The sequence below is a fragment of the Tinamus guttatus genome, unplaced genomic scaffold (assembly GCF_059628265.1).
Source record: "Tinamus guttatus ecotype Peru unplaced genomic scaffold, ASM5962826v1 Tinamus_guttatus_pri_ptg000131l, whole genome shotgun sequence".
NCBI classification, from domain to species: domain Eukaryota; kingdom Metazoa; phylum Chordata; class Aves; order Tinamiformes; family Tinamidae; genus Tinamus; species Tinamus guttatus.
This window is the reverse complement of record NW_028288665.1, coordinates 1,435,589-1,451,864: the sequence shown is the minus strand read 5'-3', so window position 1 is coordinate 1,451,864 and position 16,276 is coordinate 1,435,589. Positions and strand designations below refer to the sequence as shown.

Below are 16,276 nucleotides of genomic sequence, written 5' to 3'. Positions count from 1 at the left end.
GGAAAGCGGGACAGAGCATAACCAGAGGGAGTAGGCCTGAGGGTGAACAGCAGGAGTAGGCCTGAGGGTAGCAGAGGTTAAAAAGGCAGTTTAGGAGTGATAACATTATCAATCTCAGCTATTCCACAGCCCAAGGTATAACTTCTTAAAAGCAGAAATCATGTGAATCTGCAAGCTCATCACCAAGTTGGTATTTCAAGCAAACTCATTCATCGTAGCTCTCCTCTTTGCCGCAGGGCTTGCCCGGCAGGCAACGTGGCACCACAAGCCTCGCTCTGCCACCTTGCCCCTGCCCTGCTGCAGGACCAGCACTCTGGGGAGCTGGCTGCAGCTGAGAGCCTGACAGAGAGCGGCTAACGCGGAGGCCTCTCGATGTTGTTTGCAGCTAGCATGGCCACAGCTGAGCCAGAAAGAGGGGCACTTCCAAAAAGAAGCACGATTGTAAAAGAGGGCATCATCCTTATGAACACTCCAAGAACCCAAGGGAGAAGAGGACTCCTTGGCCACACTCATTTTCCCATTACACAGCAGGGGAAGGTTGCAAGTTCTGCAGGTGAGTGAGGTGCCTATTTCAGAAGCAGAAGTAACAATTTTATTTCCAAATAGTAATTCCTCAGTGCATCCAGTGTCCAAACATCCACTCATCCCAAAGACTCCTCCTGCAGTAAACCCTACAATTTTAGCAGTGACTACACACTTAAGAGATGGGAGAACCCTTCTCACAGTTTGCAAATACTAGCATTTAAATTGACCTCCACCATGAATCAAACCCATCCATCTTCTTACAGCATCTTCAACTTCCACAGAGTGAGAGCTGGTGGATGGGTAGGAAGAAAATATTTTTTAAGGACTTTGAGAGTTATACTTAGTTCTCTAAAAGCCTTAAATCACACTGTGCAAACAGAATACTGCAAGTGGCTCGCAGAGAAACAGTCTGCATGTGATCACACCACTACTAGATTACCTTCATCTCATCCATATTTATTGCAAAATATTTACACGTTGGTAACTATGCCATGAAATGCTCTAACGGCATCTTTATGGAAAACAGGAAACAGGGAGCACAACACCATGCTGGGGGCCAAGAGGTCCCAGGAGACCTTTCCGAAGTCGCCTTTTCCCAACCATCGGGAGCCGAGAGGTTTCTCAGGCGGAGTGTGCTGGAGTCCCACAGTGCGTGCGCCACAGATCGACAGCTTTGCTGACAATGGCATCCGTGTTATCTTGAGGGATCTATAACAGATGGGGAGAAGCCGTCTTGTCACGGGTACTTTATCTGGACCGTTGGTTTCAAATAAAACATTTTGAAGTTCTAATTTCAGTTTTATCCCCTCTCCCCATCGCTCAGGCCTGCACACTCCACGCTACCCAGAGGTTTTAGGCTGGTGCAGCACTGTCCTCCCCCTACACAAAACCTTTACTTAAAATAATCAGGTAAAAGCACCACCAGGCAGGTCACACTTCACCACCTACGTGCTGCCAGAACTCACATGGGCCATCTGGGACCACAGACATTTCTAACCTCGCTCACCTGGGTCACATCACTCTCCTAACACTCTGTGGCCAGGCACATTACTATCCAGAGAAGAAAAGCTCAAGGTCGGGTTCACAGCCCCATCCTACATCTACACAGAAACCATACGCAGGGCCTGAAGGCTTGTGCACAAGAAAGGAGCAAGAAAGATAACAAAAAGGAACCTTGTAAGGAGGTCTGGAAAAAAAATGCAATTTCAGCTGATGTACTTTCCCAGAAAAACTCTTTGGTATTCTGAGGAAATACTGTCAGATCTGTAAAGGCAGACATGGTATAAATCCTAAAACATAACCCCCCCCAAATCCTAAAACCTTTCAGAAAGCAGCAACCTACCTTTATAAACCATAAAAGGCAACACAAAGTACAAAGGTGTACTTACATTTTCCAAGAACTGTGCGATCTTTTCTGCAGTACTCAGTGCTATTATCTTCAATTTGAAAGTTAGCAATATCTCAACAGCAACAAAAACCAGAATCTTACAGGACCCACTAATAACTTTGTCCCAAACTCTGTAAAACAAAAAAATAGAGATAGATAGATGCAAAATCAGTCAACATAAGTATGCACATACATATTGCTAACTGCTTAAATATTGCATAAATAGAGAAGACTACCTTAGGCAGACAGGAGAAGAAGAAAGAAAAAAAAAAGTAGAAGAAAAAGAAGCTTAACAACGCAGAGAGGCCCAAAGACTTTTTAGGGCAGCCTGCACACCGTGATGCGTCATACTTGAACAGGAAGCTGAAAAGAGACATCGCTCACGTACCATGAAACCTGGAACAGTATCAAGACTGGTTATGATACTAGGTTGATACTGCTGACAGGATGGAATCCTATTCTTTACACTTTATTTTTTGCTAAACGTTATTTAGAGGAGAAATGTTGCAGGGTTGCTGTTCTAATTATTTACAGAAAGATACTCTGCGCCACTATTCTGACAGGTTTTCCAATGAGTGCTACCACTACAATGCAGTATAAGAAAAATCCTTCTAGTTTTTATCTACGTTCACTCAAAGCGTGCACAGAATAACAGATTAATGCACTACACCATGATGTTTCATGTACTTCAAATAAAACAGTCTGTCAGGTTTCAAAATAGAGGAATCAATAAATATTATTGAAATGCTCTTATCTGCATAATTATTTGCCAGAATAGTCTTCGCGAAACCACTTTTTCTAAATCATTTTTCTGAATAACATCCATGTATAGAACTATTAAGGTTTCTGTTCAGGTTTGTGGTCAAGATGTGTTAAGAAGTGTTTTAAAAAGAAAGTTGTGTGGTAACAGGGCAAACAGGCTTGAGGGTAAACAGTGTGAGAAAGCCTGAGAGGAAACAGGGCAAGTAGGTCTGAGGGTAAACAGCTGGGCTAGGCCCAAGGGTAAACAGGGCGAGTAGAAGAAATGCCCTTATTTTCTTAACATTTCCCCAAAACTTTTTCAATATTTTTGTGAAATATTATTGAAAGGAGGTAAAATTATTGTGAGTTTTGCAATCAGAGGGAAAACATAGTCCTTGTTTAGGACATCTCCTGCAGTATTTGAGAGCTGTTGCTGTTCCTACTTCGTAGCAAGGTCATTTCCGTCACTACCATCCAGATGTCTGTCCTCAGGGTCTGTCTAAACATGGTTTTCTCTGCAAGAAGGGCCCCACCCTGGTGCCTTCACCTTGCTCTTTATTCCTTCTTTTTCTCCTCTTACTGCTTTTCAGGATATTTTTCTTGATTCAACTCTCTCATTCCATCCGTTTACCAAATTCCATCCGTTTATCTCAGAATGGAAACAAAGCATGTAGGCCCACTCCGAAGCACTGCTGTTTGATTTTTCTTGTTTTAATTATGTTTGAATTCTTTTAGGTATTTGTAAAATTTGTCTTAAGCAGTGCTTTGATATGTAGAAGGCACACAAAGTCTAACTGTAAGTGACCTTGCCATGCATTCCCCTGAATATCTACTGAGCAGGAATAAGATGGGGGTAAAGAGTGATTCTGAGATCTTCAAAACCTGCTTGGATGCCACCCTGTGCCACGTGCCCTAAGTGTCCCTGCTGGAACAGGGGGATTGGACTAGATGATCTCTAGAGGTCCCTTCCAACCTCAAACATTCTGTGATTCTGTGTAAATAAAAGACAATATCAACTACTAAGTCTGTGCAATCAGTATCAACTACTAAGTCTTGCAATGGTATGTCTCACACAAAAACCCTGTTTAGAAATGGAATGCCTACAAGATAGAATACATAAATCAAAACTCGTTCTAATAGCCTGAATTGTGATAACTATTCTATTATGGTAAAAGTGAGAGTTTTCCTAGTGCAAAAAGTGAAACAAGGTTTATTTGCATGCCTAATAAAGACCCTCTTCAAATGGTTAAGCAACTGAAAACTTAAAAAGATGAGTTACAGCACAACCACATCTGAGAAGTTAAATATGGCATAAATATGCCATAACAGCAGAATATAATTCATGATGAATACAAAAATATCAGCAGAATATAATCCCTTAGACACAACGAACAGCTATTAGCCCTTCCGATCTGTTCCACTGGGCACAGTCTCTCTCAAAATCACCAAAACATTCCTAACAACTGGCATGACACCACACCTGGACCTGGAGTCTTAACGAAATCGGAGGAATAGGCCTCAGTTGGTAGTTTAGCCACAGAACTTCTATGACTATTAAATGGGATATACTCTGCTAAAACAGCTTGCACCAATTCTGAAATCATCATTCAGCCAGGAGCTCGATCTCAGGCCCAAGTGAACTGACTTGGGCTGAAAAACTATCCAAGACCAGGCTGAAACCATCTCTCAGATGGCAGCTTCGTGGTTCTGTATTATTTTTAGTTCTGGAACTTTAAGAGCTGTGGCAGAAAGACTTTGTGAGAGATATTATTCATGCTCTTTCTGGACACCTCTCTGACCACAACAGTAACAGAAAACTCCTGCAGCCCATCTACAAACTGGGATCTGTGGCTGTGCTTGTTCAAAAGATTTTTTTTTCTCCTTTTACAATTTAACTTTTAATTCCCTGTCTCAGTGTGATTAAAAAGCCACATAATTCGCACAAGGACAGGAACAAAGGCTCTTAGTGCTTCCCTTGTTATTCAAGCACTCCAGCACAAGTGCCTGCTGTTAATGCAACACTCATGTTAAGTCAGGGGCAGATGTTTTAAGCAAGGGATGAGAGCACCGAGATCACAGTTTCTGTTCCATTCTGTGCAGATTGTCTCCATTCAGTTCTAAAAAATTTTCCTGGAGAAGTTAATCTGGATAAAAAACCCCATGTGTTTCATAGGCACCAGAAGTGTAACAACTCAGAAGTGTAACAACTTAGGGACATGGTTTAGCAGGGATGGCGTTGAAGGGCTTGGTGTTGTTGGACTTGGAGATCTTGAAGGTCTTTTCCAACCATGATGATTCCATGGCTGTGACACCAGCATAAATAGATTGGCAGTTAGCAGTTAAGAATCACACATCTCAGTTTCTTTGTAGCTGCAGCCCTCAGGCACACTTGTGCTCTCATATTTCAGAGTAAATTTAAAGTACTTCATATTTCTGTTAATTCTACTCACAGTTGTCTCATTTTTACAATGGGATGTAACTCCTGCAGGACGCAGAGATCACAGTCGCAAAACTATACAAGCCATACACTAATACATGAGGCAATGCCAGTTTTGAAATGCAGTCACACAGTTTCAGGAGAATTATTACGTACTCTGGGACAAACAAGTTACCAGAGGCTAAAAAGCTCGCTGCATCCCTGCTCAAGCCTCCACTTCAAACTACAAACAATGTTACCCAAGGAGGCAATACATCACTGGCAACACTGGGCCATAAAAACGGCCACAGTTCATACACAGCGGTATCTGTGAAGCTGCACTACTTCTGCTGTAGGTGGAACACCTGGGTGACAGGGCTGGAATAAAGGAGGAAGGAAAGGGCAATTTTGCTCGTGCAACTGAAGGCCCAAGCGGGAGAGCGGGGCTCAACAGCAGGGCTCTGCCCGCACGGCGCTGTTGGCAGCTCCCCACACACGGCGCTCACCAAAACGTGCCGAGCACGGGGAGCACAAACAAGAGCGGTGATCCAACTCCCTCACTTTTTCAGGGATGGGCTTGCTGCCCCTCGCAAGCCTGTGCTGCAGGCAGGCTCGTGTTCCAGGAAGCACCAGGTCTATATTCCAGGCTGGATACAGAGCCTTGAGGAATTATTTTCCCTCAGGCCACTGCAAGTGGAAGCTCTAAGAAGTTTGCTGAAGAACATTGCTGCATGATACACCAAGGGCATTAGCAAAACAGAGGTTTCGTACAAGACCAAAAGAAAATGTTTCTACATGACAGTGGTTTATCAAAGTTTTTCAAATTAATTTAGATTAAACTGATAAACAAATTTTACCTACATTACCACTAGAAGTGCAATATAAAACAGTACTTCTACTGAAAAAAAAATGCATGTCAGGAATAAAATGGGTATCATGCATACTTCATCTCACTGTTAGGGATAAAACTTCTGCACAGCCTGCACAAATCTTGTAAGTTAGAGTACAAAAAAAAAAATAAAGACAGAAAGGAAAAGATGTCATTTATATTTAGCTACCTGTCAGAGAACACTATGATTTAGTCAAGGCGACAAGCTATCTATGAAAAGCAGTGTTAACACATATGATAAATTAAACCACAACAGACTGAGCTCAGATTACCTCTCACTTGACCAACACAGAAAGTAAAACTCACAGGAGAATTGGAGACGTGTTTTTAGTTCTCGGCGGTTCCAGTACTGCCATTTGGCTACATTTCAGATAAGCATTTGGGCTTCTAGATTCTAAACCAAGCAATCTTCAAGCATTAATTAAGTTCATCTGTCACATGCTGCCCATAAAGTATGTTACTTCCTTAGCAAATGAGCCATTATGATTGCAACTGAATAATGCAGAAACCTAAACGGACAAGGGCAAGTGCACTTTTAGCATTTTCCCATATCAAAACTGTTGGGAAGTGGGATTGCAGTGCTGTTTGAAGCTCTATCACAATGAAATTTTCTTCCAGTGATAGAAAAAAATGAGTATTTTAACATTTTTTATGCAAAATACTTTTAATTTTCAAAATATCATAAGCAGTACAGCTAGATAATATTTTATATTGAGTCAATATACTGATTAATAATAAAATTATCCTTCAAATATAAATATGAGGGGTGCAGGCAAATCGTAAGTCATTCAATTGCTTTTAGGGATGTAACAAACATTTTATACAGGGCTACTGTACTCACAAAACTAAGGATTGAAAAACACCCACCAATCACTACCCACCTGTACTTGATTATTTTATAGCCCCTCATGTGCTCAGCAAGACTGACCTGCTGTAACAAGCACCACAGGGTAATGCCAAGACTGGAGAGTGCGATGGCTAATCTTAAAGCTGTTCTCTGAAAATCTCTTATTTTCACAAGGGCAAACAAAATATTCTAGAAGACAGCTGAAACTTCCCCTGAATCTTCTTGTTCTTTCTCAAATTTTGAAGAGGTCACTGAAAACAAAACCATTCTCTCCTTCCAACCAACTCCTGCTCTGCTCTCAGCAACTCCCTTGTGAATGCAGAAAGGATGCTCTTCATCTAGCTTGAATTTTCCATTACCCTCGAGTTCTCAGATGGCAGAATTAAAAAAATCATACAAGCATAATTTCAAAGGCCCTGCACTGAGAATTTCCCATTTGAAAAGCCAGACAGCCAATTTTCAACCACAGAACCCTCCTAAAATGCACTATTATTTCATAAATATTGCAATACTGAACCTGTCTTAATACATTCCCCCAAATCTTTTTAAATCTGATAATAAAGTATAATCCCTAAGCAAGGATCTCAGTTAAAAAGCTTGAAAACTCACTACATGCAGCTCTCTATCCCTAAATAGGAATTTGGGAGTTTTAAACCCTAAGAGGACTGAATGCTTAACAGAATCACCTGCTACATTTAACTTCATTCTTTTTTAATTCCAATATCAGAAATGATAACACACAGATTATCTTGCATCCATACAAGTAGAACTGAATCTGATTTTGTCCTTTCCAAATCAACATTATTTTTGAGTCAATTCCATAATATTACAAATGAAGTGAGGGGAGCTCACGTGTTGGTAGTAACAAGAAGCTGGGACTACCAGAGTACCACTGTGTGCTACTAAGCAAGTACAAACCTAAAGGTGGAAAAAAAAAAAAAAGAAAAAAAAAGAAAGAAAACTTACCTCTGTAAACTGGACTCAGGTAAACAACCTGCAAAACACTTTTTAAACCAAAGATGATAAGGAAGTTTGCTCATTGCAGAACATGCTTTCAGATGCATCAGGAGCCTGTTATCTTCGACGTTCAAATACTGCTCCAGAATTTTTGGCTGAGAAAGGAATTGGAAAATTTAGATGATTCATATCAGAGCACACTCCATAGCCAACACGCACTGGAAAACAGTGGATTAAAAAAAAAATACATATAAACACATGCTAAAATACTGAACTTGGATTATTTTAACAAAAAAACTGACCCAAGATACAGGTGTTGCTGATTTTTGCAACTAGTTAATTAGATATTTTAATGAACAAACACTCCCTGTATTCCCTAAATTGCTGACCACTAGCAGGACTCTCAATATATGCAGAATTCTCTAGGCAACAAGATATTTCAGAGCTTAAGGCAATGCAGAGATTAAACCTGCACTAATTACTACTATCATCACAAGTAAAACTGAGTTTCATTCCCTACAAACCTAATCTCCTTAGCACTCATCGAAGAAACCTATGCAGCAAAACCAAGGAAATCAATTCTCAAAGTAAATCCCTGTGCAATACATTAAAGGCTGGGCATTGATTTCTTCTTTAAGAACCCAAAGCATTTAGAAAAGCCAACAGAACAGCATAAGATAAGACTACAAAATAAAAGTGTATAATTCTTGTTTTGTGTTTAAAGTCTAATGTAACAGCACACACACTTTCATAAATGTAAGATTCTTTTTATCCTTTTTGTCATAATTACAGAAATAGCTAATTACCTCAGCTGTTGAAGGAAAAAAATTCCTTTGTCCATATTCTACTATCCAGAGTCTTGGTACAAGGTATGTGTTATAACATAGAACTAGAGAAGGAGACACTTGGCATCCCTTTGTAACAACAGTACATTCTTCAGAAATACTCCTCTGCCCTTTACAAGGAATTACAGAAATTGCTATAGCTGAATGTAACCGCTGCAGCAATAGCAGGCAGGTTTAAAAGAGTATTTCTTAGCTCCAAAGGAGTAACAAACAAAGGACCTATTCTTACTATTCTGGAAAGAATCTTTTTCCAATGATTGCTAGTCCACAGATCGTCAAGTATGTTCATCTCAGTGGATGTTGCTAACTAAAAGATTTCTTGTCTTTAATAGTATTTGAAGAATTACAAGACCCTTTACATAAATGAAGCAGATTTTATAAGTACGCATTTTCCTAAAAAGGTACAAAACAGTAACACTACGGGAACTTAATTTGTAAAATACTATTTTTCTAAAGATGTCAAGTACCGCTGCATCGATTTACAAAGTAATACAATTGTGCTTTGTCTCACTACAACACAATGAGCATATGGAAGCCAGAGACACATCCTAAAAAGTTTAATTAAACAAAACAGTTAAATTTCAAAAAGATGTGCAGTGTAGGAAACAATTTCTAATGCTAGAGTAGACAAAGCATCCTACAGAACAGTACAAATTACAATGCAAGAGCACTACTCCCATTTTCTCAAAACTGCTGGCAAAGCAGGATCCAGGAGACACCACTTCTGACACTCTGCTTAGCACCCAGGCACTGTAACTTTCAAAATCCTCAACAATGGTGGTTGACTTCTTCCTCCCCATCTCTATCTCTATTCTCAAAACAAACAGAAAGAATTTCTTACCAGCTGCTGCAATGAGTCTTTGTGCTTGCTATTCAGCTGATTCACAAAGCAACTAACTAGCCAGTAGCACTCTATAGGATCCTTCACCATTTCCTCCATCGCCTTAGCAATGGCAAGAAACACTTCATCTTCTGGTTCCTGGGAAAGCAAAAAGGTGAATATAGAAGTACTGAATTGTTTGATTTAAATTATTGTTGTATTTCTTTTCCATTCTATTTGGGAAAAAAAAAACAAGGCAGAATCAACATCCACAGACAATAACCATTCTAACATCCACAAACAAAGCACTGGGCAACAGATACCTGTTAAAGCAGAAAAGACAAACATGTCTTTTTTTTTTAAATCAAAAAGAAAATTATTTGGTTTGAGATAAGCATCTTTCTGGAGCCAAATGAATACTGATTCCAAAGATGACTGTCTTGGTCTCACAGTAAAACACTACGGGTTTGTGACCGTCACACTGTCATCTTCTCACCAGGTGGCATCCTTTCCTACCACAAGTACCAGCCTGCCTAAACCACACTTATTCTTACCTCTACCTCCACAGAGGCACATCTGCATAACTATCTAGCAGTCTCCGAGTTTAAGAGGACAGTGGCTGCACTGCAAACTGGCTGGCATAACAAGGAAAAAAAAAAAAAAAGGCACCTCGGCAGCCCATCAAGCATAGCTGGCTAACTGGATCTGTCCGGGATACACTCTTTATAACAGTGAAATAGCTCATTAGAAAAGCAAGCAAGCCCACGATCTAGTACAAACAATTGCACAAAAAAAGGATGCAACAGCCCATCACTAGTCAACATAAAAATATTACGCAAGTTCTTTTATCAAATTTAGTTATTACAGATGAAAAATAGCATAAACAGGGCTAGATTTAACATAGATGAGTGAACATTAAATAAGGGGCGAGCAAAACCCACATCAAGAAGCCCCACGGCTTTTCATCACCTCCTTTATTACAGATGCTCATACAAGGGATCCACACATTGCTGTTATCATCACACTATAGACTTGTTTTACCTATATTTGAGGGTACTGTAAAGTACATGCTGTACTTTACAGGACTCTAGATCAGACAGACTAGCAGAAAAGGCCAATTCATTAAAGTCTACATTTAAAAACAGACAATTCAGAAATAGGATGTAATTTTCACTAAATTGCTGCTTCTGTCAATTCAGAACTATCATTGCTCCAGGCCATTTAAGCATCTACAAGCTTCCGTAAGACTATGTCATTTTTATTTCAGTGCCATAAAGAAATTACAGTAAAAACCAGAGTACAAAAGGTCTGAGGTATAGCAAGATACACAAGAAATACACAAAAGACATTTTAAGGCATAAAACCTCATCTAAGTATCAGAAAAACAAAAAGAAAAAAACACTTTAACTAAAATCGCTTATTTCATAGTAGTTTTTCTCTGTTTTGCATCTACCTTAATTTATCTAAGTATATCCGTTCTGCTACTTACAGCTCAATTTTTCAAAGGGTTTAACTATGATGCTAACTAAAATTAAAATTATTTTAGAATTATTAAAAAAAAAATAAAGTGACAACTGACCAAAGGAAAAGCTGAGTTTCGAGGCAATTTTCCTGATTCCAACTGATGTATCCGGAGGAAAACATCTACCTGTGGGGTAGAATCATTGATAAAACGAATTATACGGAGAGCATGGTGCACATCCCAGTACTGCTCACTCCGGTATTTCATCACCAAAGCATGAGATTCATGGTGAGGAGGAATAATCCCTAAAAAAAGGAAAAAGAAAAAAATAGTAAAGAGAAAAAAGAGTGCATTCAAATTCCCTAAGAAATTTGCCTGATTTCAATTCCTAATACAATCCCAGTCTACAAAAATGCACGTCCTGGCACTGCACTTCTTGTAGAAGCTTTGTTAAAGAATAGAGAGATAAAAATCATACAATATCAGAACTCAGTGGACCAAGAAAACACATTAGTGTTAGATTCATAAAAACAAATTTAACATGTTAACTGAGCACACGGAAAATCTACTTTTTGTTTCTCGAGCTCTTCTATGAGGTTTAGTGCAACTGAACAGTAGTTCTTTCATCTACTATATTAATATACTGATAAGAAATGTCATTGTTGGAATAGAAGGATAATGATTTAATTCGTTTATCTTCCCTCTTTAACAAATTTACTTTATTCTTAAATTGTGAATCTTACTTGCCACTTTTTACTTACCTGTAGCTTTTAAAACATAGTACTACTGGGGTATTTCTGCCTAGCTTCTTTTCATTTTGAAAATACAGTGGATACCTTAGCTGTTTCTGTTCTCACATTCTACATATCCAACAAGATGTCCAAGGAATACCTCAGTCTTATTACTTAATTTATTATTAGATCTCTACTGGAACACTCCTGGCATAATATCATAGGGATTAATTCATTAAAAAAAAATCAAAGGAAAATTGATCACATCAGTTAAATCGATTATAGATTAAAACCTAAATATCACCCCAACACTTTGCCAGTTAAGGCTTTTAACCTTCTCAACACAACACAAATGTGCCAAATGCCTGTCATTTTTCTACTTTCGTATGAGAAAAGAAGATTATAAAATTCAGCATAAAAGATAGAGAAAATTTAACTCTCTCTGATACCCAGAGGAATGTTGCTGAACATTTCACTTCATACTTCCCTTCACTCAAGACTCAATCTCAGTATGCACTACTGTTCACAACAAAACTGTCACTGGCTTCAACAAGATCTTGCAGACACCAAAGCAAAATAAAATAAAATAAAGCCACTGCCACATCAGTAATGGAGCAGAAATTTTTCTGTTGTAGAAATGGAGAACAAAATGAAACAGGCTACCTGCTGTTTTCATTTCTCATTAAAAGAAAAATAAAAAAAAAAAGTTGTTACCAAGTGTTAAACCACAGAATTGCTCTGTTTTAGTAACAAGCACTGCAAAAGCTGCACTGCAAAAGCTGGAGCAAATCAAGCCATTTTGATACGATGCAAAAACAGTCAACATAAGTATGCACATACATATTGCCAACTGCTTAAATATTGTGTAAATAGAGAAGACTACCTTAGGCAGACAGGAGAAAAAAAAAAATAGAAGAAAAAGAAGCTTAACAACGCAGAGAGGCCCAAAGACTTTTTAGGGCAGCCTGCACACCATGATGTGTCATACTTGAACAGGAAGCTGAAAAGAGACATTGCTCACGTACCATGAAACCTGGAACAGTATCAAGACCGGTTATGGTACTAGGTTGATACTGCTGACAGGATGGAATCCTATTCTTTACACTTTATTTTTTGCTAAACGTTATTTAGAGGAGAAATGTTGCAGGGTTGTTGTTCTAATTATTTACGGAAAGATACTCTGCGCCACTATTCTGACAGATTTTCCAATGAGTGCTACCACTACAATGCAGTATAAGAAAAATCCTTCTAGTTTTTATCTATGTTCACTCAAAGCGTGCACAGAATAACAGATTAACGCACTACACCATGATGTTTCATGTACTTCAAATAAAACAGTCTGTCAGGTTTTAAAATATCAATCAACAAAAAATCAAATCCAAAAAAAGCTTTGAAAATCTCTCTGCTGTTTTTTTGTGTACTCAGACATCAGTATAACTTTTTACACAAGTAACTCAGAAGGACCCAACCTGAATAACACTGTTTTGTGTTAAGCTTATATGATTCATTATATTTAAAATAGCCAATAAACACTGTTCCCCTACAAGCTTGCCAAGAGACTTTTCTCTTGCCATTACATTCTTGGTCAAAGGCTCCCGCAGTAAGTTACTGTCCAGATCACGTACACTATATTTCCTCCTGTTAATAAAGATGCTTACTACTACAATAAGGCCCAGCCTACAAGATATTTTTCTCATACTAAAATGTGTTATCTTATTGCTCAGGCTTTTATCAGGTGGAGTTACTTTGTTAGTTCAAGGATCAATATCAAAAAGATAGAGCTTTTAATTTAGATCTTGCACTTCCCATGCATTGTTCATTTACCATCTCTCCCCAAAAGGCTTACACATCCAAATATGCAGGAATATAAAGCCAAATGACAGTTTAAAAGATAGCTTAGAAAAACGGGAGGGAAAGAGGGGAAGATTCATTTAAAATTTGTTTCAAATTCAACTAAGACAGAGGACAGACATTTCCCTGTTAATTGTCTAAAACCATAACAGAGCCTAAGATAGATAAATATAGGGCAATGGAGGAAAAACGTTTTTTAAACTGCTCAATAACCTGAGGCAAGAGTGGCCAATCTTCCTGACTCTATGAGTCACATGCCAAGGTCTTCACAATGTCCATGAGACCTGCATCACGTTTCCTAGGGAGAAGTGAGAGTTCACAGATGGGAGCAGACACAGCTTCCAAGACGACCTGCCGGCTGAGGCTGATCAAAGAGCACCTCAGACAATGAGTACCCTCTCTGTGAGCAGCGTCCAGGTAACACAAGCTTGGCACGGGTGCTACTCAAGCTTTTGAAATGCTGCATGATGCTCAAGCACCAGTAGCTTGGTCAGAATCCTATTCCAGAGATTTAGTCATAAAATCAGCCTCTCGCTCACTCTGGCAGTTTCTTTACAGACAGCAAATCTAAGGAAAACTTCTGCAAAAACCTCTTAAGAGTTAGAAGTTCTTGAACTTTCCACAATCTGTTCCATCTCCAAGTGGCTTTTCCACACAGTTTAGTATGTCCAACCTATTCAACTAATTACCTGCAAAGTACTTGCAAAGTACTTTCCGTTAGTACTTGCATTAGTACATTGTGAATTAGTCATCCAAGTAATTCATTTCAACACAAAGAATTCAACCCATTTATGGTTTCTGGGATACTGTATTTATCTTTGGTCTCCTGACTTCTTTAATGGTGAATACCATGTAAAGCTACAAGCAAAATCAAAACAAATCCTCAAGCCAAAATCTTTTAGAATACAAGCTTCTCCTCAGAACAAATATTTATTTCCATATTAATGCTCAGTTTCTTAAGTTTAATCACAACTTAAACAAAGTTTTCCTTGGCTTTAGGAAAAAAAATCAGTTGTCAGTTACTTTCATACATCCATCTTTTAAATCTGTTTTATAAATGAACTTTATAACCAAACTCAGATAATGTTAGAGCTAAACAGAAACTTGTGTGTGTGCCTCTGCAAAAGAAAGTATGCACAGTATATTCAGTTTTATAATCACTGTTGTGCAAATAAGGCGGATGCAAGAGGAGGCTAAATAGGTATAACTAGACAAATGATTACAAACATTACAGATGATTAACGCTCTTAAAAACTTAAAAACAACAACAACAACAACAACAAAACCCACTAATATCTACCCAGAGAATCAAAGATATTATGTTTCATACCTAAAAGCACCTTCCACACCAGTATACGGTACATGGATGGGAGAGGAAACCTTTGACTAAAGGTACAAAGCTTCTCAATATCTGCAGAGAAACAAAAGAAAATAAGCATGGAAGGAAAATAAGCATTAAAGGAAATTGGAAATATTGTTATCAGACTCTGCTTCATCAGTCTGAAAAATCCTTACTTGCAGAGAGACATTTACACTTCGATCATACATAAAATAAGCACCTCTATCATTTCAGTTCAGAATAAAGTGTGCCATATAAAATGCAGCAGTATTTTTTTTGAAAACTACATATATTTTGACTTGATTTACAATAAAACTATTGCTATCCTATATGGTATCTCTCATCCTTTACGCCTTCCTTGAATAAAGGATGAGAGAATAAAAAAATAATCAAACAAGCAGACAGAGCTAAAATCAGATTTAAAAATCAGATTCTTGGGTTTTTGAAACTCAAAGGATTGACTAAAATATCTTACAGGTGTGACAAGCAGTATTAACAGAGAAATTAGTGGTAAAAGATACAAAACTTTAATGAATACTAAGCACAGGAGCAGTAAACCATTTAGAATTCAAAAAAAAAAAGTGGAAAAAAATCCTCCAAAATAATACAGAAAATAGTAAAATCAACTTGCCTAAACGATCATCTTTTAAGAGAATTTCCAGTGACTTTTTTTCTTCAACTCCACGAAATCCCACTTTTTCATAATACACTGACCGGAAGTTTCTCTGAGAGTCATCAGCCATGATCGATTCACTTGGAGGAAAAATATAGTTACCCCTACAAGTTACAAGAATACATTCATACTATACTGAAGTCAAGTACTTCTGCACACTAGTAAGAAGGGATTTCCAATGCCTCTATGGTATTAATAAAACCAGAATGGAAAATCTTCCAAGATTTTTTTTTAGTAGCATATTCTACAATATACTACCATATAATAAAAAGCTGGAACTAAACAAGGCCTAAACAAATACATGTTTGTTTGTTTCTTCTTTCAGTAGCACACCGCTCCTTTAATTTTTTTTTCCAAAAAAAAAAAAAAAAAAAAGCTGAAGAGACACGTGGAATTTTATGTGAGGTCATATACTTCATGATCAACATACGCAGCTAAGACACCGAGAAAATTTTGGCTACTACAACCCTAGTTAAGTACAACTGTTAACCAGACACATTAAGTCACTGGATTTCACACTCACCGGGCAAGTTAAGGGCAAGCCAATGTTGGGCTTAGCAGAAGAGGGGTGACAGGAACGAATAAGGTAAGACGTGCGGTTTTGCTCTTAAGTTGCAGTCTTGAATTAAACATTCATGCCATCACCACACTTTGTGTCAGCCAGTCCTGAGCTCGTCATTCTAATACTGAAAGATAAAAAGCTCTCATCAATGTACTGGAAACAAGAATAAACTGCAGTAAGAACTTTGCTTTTCATAACAGGCATTTTCCATTACAACTCAGTTCAACCTTC

General features: G+C 38.3%; 1 protein-coding gene across 1 annotated transcript; it reads right to left on the bottom strand.

Annotated features, from left to right (window-relative positions):
• Positions 1-965: 965 nt before the first annotated feature.
• On the bottom strand, positions 966-16,047 carry TBC1D7 (TBC1 domain family member 7). The gene is made up of 8 exons (XM_088521751.1): positions 16,007-16,047; positions 15,442-15,587; positions 14,802-14,882; positions 11,007-11,194; positions 9,449-9,586; positions 7,772-7,917; positions 1,914-2,043; positions 966-1,233 (listed from the first exon to the last, which is right to left on the bottom strand). The coding sequence occupies exons 2-8, from the start codon at positions 15,551-15,553 to the stop codon at positions 1,147-1,149; spliced, it is 882 nt and encodes a 293-aa protein (XP_088377877.1). The 5' UTR covers positions 15,554-15,587; positions 16,007-16,047; the 3' UTR covers positions 966-1,146.
• Between the last annotated feature and the right edge of the window lie 229 nt (positions 16,048-16,276).